Raw genomic sequence first — 5,130 nt, 5'->3', positions numbered from 1 at the left:
TGAAAGTGCGGCACGAAACTTAGGGCTATTCGGCAGATGTGCTTGAGACAACTTGGGGGCGACTGCCTGCCCACCAGACATCACCCTGCGTCGCTCAGTGCTTAAATGCAGCAAAGCAGCCCGGCGCACTTTAATTCTGCCGTGCTATAAGACTTCCATTATCTCCTTCGCGTCGGTTTGTCTCCAGCGGGCCGCCGTAGTTATCGCCTTCTCTTCCTATTGTCTCCAGCGGGCCGCCGTAGTTATCGCCTTCTCTTCCTATTGTCTCCAGCGGCCGCCGTACAGTTATCGCCTTCTCTTCGTATTGTCTCCAGCGGGCCGCCGTAGCTGGGCTCAGGTTTTAAACTCTCTGTAATGCATTCAGGGGCGGCGCTGCCGCGCCCAGCTGTTTCCTGCCCGTCCTCTCTTCTACCACCGGAGGGGGGAAGGGAATGAGCTGCTGCTGGCCCGGGAGGAGGTGGCGGCGAGCCCGGGGAGAAACGAAACCGAGCTGGCTTTCGGGATCCAGGACCCTCCGTAGCGGAGCCCCAACCATCACCCACCCCACACGGGGGTTGACGCCTCCGCACCGGGCTGACCGCGTCGGCGACAACAACCGAGTGAAGGAACAACGGTGAACTCAGGCTGGCGAGCAGCACGGGGTGCACCGAGATCGCCAATAAATGTCATGTATCGGCGTCCGCCAACGCGTGAAGTCAGGTGCCCGAGACCCTGCCTAACCAGAGGTTTCCTTGGAAACTAGACTTTCACAGTAGATAAGATTGCTTGATCTGGAGATGTCTTGAACAGTCTTCTCTGAGCACTTTCACCACACCTCACCTGGGGAGTCACGTTTGAGGACTTCGACCACACTCACCTGGGGAGTCGCCTTTGAGGACTTCGACCACACTCACCTGGGGAGTCACGTTTGAGGACTTTCACCACACCTCACCTGGAGAGCCACCTTTGGGGACTTTCACCACACTTACCTGGCCATCGAAGGCTTGAACAACAGACTTTGGGAGCCTCTGACGCCCATCTTTCCTGCTTTGATCGTGTTTACTCGTCGCTGGTGCTCCCCAGTGTGTGGCCCTGCTTGTTTTATACCCACGGGTGGCACTCAGTTTCTGCCTGCCCTCTTGATGCCCCTTGCTTTTGCTCCTGCTGGCTTCACGTGGATGATTCTTTAGAGTAAGAGACGCTGTGGTGGTCCAGGCACCTCTTCCTTCACCCCCCGACTGCAGCTACTAACCACCACTTGTTTTTCTCATGACTAGTTGAGCTCACAACTGGAGATGTTCTTGAGCAAAGCAATGGCCTGGTCGCCACCTGAGCTGTTCTACAAAGTTACATGGTGGCGGGGAAAACCCCCAAAGAAGGTGGAGGAAGAGGATGAGGGCTTGGTGAAGGAGGCGGCCCCTCCACCGGTGACAGCAGAACCCCCTGGAAGAGCATGGCTGAGATGGAACTTCCAGATGCCCTCCATCTTTGGATCTCTCAGGTGGTGGGGCCACAGTGCTCCTGACGAGGGTGATGGGGTCAGCGTTGCCTCTGATGAAAAGACCTTTGTTAAGACCGAGCCACTGGAACCTGTGTGTTTTGGAGTACAGGATGTGTCACCAGCAGAGGGGATGCGGTGGGGCCTCCGTAGGGCTCTCCGCAGAACCCCCAGGCCTCCCAGTGATTTGGAGACCCCAGAACACTACCAGATCTGTTTTAACTTCATCCGTCATCTCGTGGACCTGTGTGTGGTCAGTTTCTTGTGGCTCAGCTCGCCTGTCTTCCGCCTTGGCCTAGACATCGTGGGCTTGGGGGGCATGGTCAAGCTCTGGCTGCATGGTATGGCCATGTTCTTGGTGGCCTCCTATGGTCTGCATTTGGTCTTCTGGCTGGTCCAGGAGTACCTCCTCCAGTTCGCCTGTCTCTTTGGCCTTCTTCAGGTGCTGGTGCTCTCTGTCAGCATCCAGGCAGGTCTGGAAGTGGAGGAAGAGGATGACGATGGCGCCATTGCAAAGGGAGGGTTCGTCCTTGGGGGAGACGACACCACTGACCAAGACATGTCAAAGCCGCTTCTGCACTCGCAGGAAAAGCCTCTACATGAGAACATAAAAAGCGAATAGTGGTCTAAAGGGGGATTTTTTTTAGTGGCTGACTTGAGATGGGATCAATTCAAGGGACTGAAATGAGACGTGGTCTGTTGGCCGACTTGAGATGTAATCTAGAAGGTAAATTGACGTGGTTTAGAGGCTGAGATGAGATGTCAGGAAATGGTTGAATCTAAATGGACGTTAGTGTTCTATTGGGATCTGGTAGTGACATAAGGGCCCAAGGTAGAACTTGTCTTGGAAAGGCTGTGCTGGTATTCACTTTTCCAGGAGAAAATTCAGCAATATTCGGAATATGTGTTGAGAGTTTTAGGACTACTTCAAAATTCTCCTTTGGTCATTACCACAAGTCTCCTCTGGCAGCAATAGACTGCAGAAGATCTTTGTGATAAATAACCACAGGACTGCAGTATTACTTACCAGGGAAACTCTCGCTTTACTGCTGAAGTTGCCAGTGATTACCACAAATGTGAGTGTGTAATGCCCTAGTGTCGAAAAAAATGGCCACTGTGTTGATCTCCAGACCTTTTTCTTCACCTAGGTTTTAGTGGGAGTTTGGAAACGACCCTCCCTAAGATGAAAGTTGGCTAAGATGGTTTACTGGTTGAGTTGCGATGTAGCCTAGTTGCTCAGTTGTCTATGATGGAAACAAGAAATCTGAGTTCTGGAATGTTTTACCCCCTTGACCAAACTGGGAGACCCTAAGCACATCTCTTTACCTCCCTGTGTCTCTTCGCCAATTACGATAAACTGAAAGCCCCAGTGTTAAGCACTGTATGACAAACTGGATATTTGTAAGCAGAGTGAAAATGGGGGGGTCGTCTACCGTTCCTGGCCCCGTTATGTGGTCACATGATCCGCTATAGACAATCATCAGCGCTGGGGAAGACGTGGAGCAACCCTTCTCTGTAACACTAAACTGAGACAGATGCGCCACCCCTTAAACGTGTCTATTTTTACCCCACCTCCGATCCCACTTCCGTCCTGTCAGCGAATCAGGGAACAGGAACTACTTCGCAAAGCGCGAGTACTCTGCGTCACCGACGTGGAATTTGTATAAATAATATATATATATTTTTAAACAAACACTTTTTGAACCCTTTCGCGATTTCTCGTGTTTGCGCACTACAAAGAGCCGTTAAATGTAATTCACTTTTTAAAGCTGCCCGGTCGAACGTTTTAGTGTGATTTTTATTGGTGTAAATGTTTTACTGGGGCACGGAATGAAAAGTAGCAGGTCAGCAAAAGTCTACCTGTTTTAAAATGACAGTATAATCTCACTTTGGTTTAAAATATGTCCTTTCCTTTTTTTGCGCAACTTTAGTTTTTTTAATGGCGTGTTTCCTTCTATTTATTATATGTTTTTAGCTTCTTCCAGCAGAAGTGATTTGCTTTCAGCGTAAGAGTTACATTTTCGCTCACAGCCTTGCGAAGAGAGCCATGCCTTCTGTGGGTGACTGGCAGCAGGGGCGTGACGTCCTATTCTGATGTCTTGTTTGTGGCTTGGGGTCAGAATTGGGGTCCTGAAGGCTTATTGCAGTCGAGTGTCAGGTTAATGAATTGACAGTCACAGTTTGGTCTCAGGTTACTGGAGTGATGTCGTGTGTTAAGGTGATGTCACAGACTTACCCCTGCTCCCAGTGCGCCGCTCCTTGCGTGACCTCTGGTTCCTGGAGCAATATCACAGTCTGGCTTTATACTGATGGTATAGTAGTACCTGCTCCCGCCCTTTCCGTCTACACCATGACCGTAAAGTCACCCTGGAACTTGATGACCAGCCATGGCATCAAATCAGCAACCTGAGTGGACACACGAAATTGTTCCCGGAAAGGAGGTCAGGCTATGACGTCACTTCATGGTGCTGGCGCCATTTCTCCTTTCAGTAGTTAGATCTGTCTCGAGCATGTGTTAGGAGCAATACATCTTTTAACTTAAGAACACATGACCTGTGCTTTACAGATTTAAAAAGAGTGAACACGCTGTTAGAAAACAACAGTAAAGATAAAGGTAAAAAACAAAAGGACTATTTTCAGTTTTAAAAACCATGGTCTTCGACTGGTCAACTGTGAAGGGTTTGTTTATTTAATTTTCGCAGCTGGCATCATAATGAAAACACTGGAACACGGAACCATGGAACTTGTACTCTGGCACCAATAACGACTGATCTCTCGGAAAGAACTCGCGAGCCACTCCTTCGCTACGCGCGTCACACTGCAGGAGTGAATATATCAATGTGGTACACCTGTGTCATAATAAATGGAGATCATTACTGTTACCTCACCGTTTCTTTCTGTTTTTTTTTTCAACAAGTCACATTCATCATTTGGATCTGTGTGACTGCCCCCCCTGGGGTCACTTCCGGGGCGGGCCTGGGGTTTGTCATTCGTTATCATTTGTTCTCACTGGGTGTACAGACCACTGCCTAGCGAGTGCCACAGACTTTGACCTCTGTCCAGCACGTTTTAGTCAATCGCTGTCAATCCCTTGCTCTTGCCTGGCGTGTTACAATTCTGAAGTCAACCTCAGCTTTCTTAGCACATGGAATACGTGTGCCTACTTGCATGTTAATCCACTCCGTTTAAGCTTCTGGTTACCTTGTCCCCTTGGTTAGAAAGCACCGTTAAGTAATACATTTTTGATCATTGAATGCGTAACACCATTTCCAACTAGTTTGCACAAGGCTTAATGCAGCGCGAGGCCACAAATGTACCTATAGTTGACCCGAACTCATCCTGGCACCATCTTGGACGCAGTCAGCTGGGTTCTGAAGTCTCGCACGAGTTTGACTCAGAAGGGCGTGGAAGGCCAAAATGGCTGCCGATGGATTAGAGGTGTGTGTTTAGTCTGACTTCACTGTTTTGGTATGTAAGGGTGTCACAGCGACTGTGTATCTTCATTGCTATTCTTCTCACCATTTGTCTCTGCGCTGCTGTTTTTGTGACTCAGTCTCTGCACCGTTGCCCCTGCTGGTTCACCTTTCTCTGTTTACTGACTGCTCTGTGATTCTGTGGTTTTACAGTGCTCTGACTGCAATGTGCACTGCTGG

The 5,130-nt window shown here is 49.6% G+C and overlaps 1 protein-coding gene across 1 annotated transcript; it reads left to right on the top strand.

Moving 5' to 3' along the window:
- Window positions 1-232: 232 nt before the first annotated feature.
- C6H6orf47 (chromosome 6 C6orf47 homolog) lies at window positions 233-4,359 on the top strand. The gene has a single exon (XM_069237144.1). It carries the CDS (start codon window positions 1,275-1,277, stop codon window positions 2,097-2,099), a length of 825 nt encoding a protein of 274 aa, XP_069093245.1. The 5' UTR covers window positions 233-1,274; the 3' UTR covers window positions 2,100-4,359.
- Window positions 4,360-5,130: the final 771 nt, after the last annotated feature.

Source organism: Pleurodeles waltl, chromosome 6 (genome assembly GCF_031143425.1).
Source record: "Pleurodeles waltl isolate 20211129_DDA chromosome 6, aPleWal1.hap1.20221129, whole genome shotgun sequence".
NCBI classification, from domain to species: domain Eukaryota; kingdom Metazoa; phylum Chordata; class Amphibia; order Caudata; family Salamandridae; genus Pleurodeles; species Pleurodeles waltl.
The sequence above is the reverse complement of the archived record's forward strand: the minus strand, read 5'-3'. Positions and strand labels throughout refer to the sequence as shown.

Bases quoted from the DNA above. Each gene is read 5' to 3' on its own strand.
- C6H6orf47 (XM_069237144.1), top strand. From the start codon at position 1,275: ATGTTCTTGAGCAAAGCAATGGCCTGGTCGCCACCTGAGCTGTTCTAC.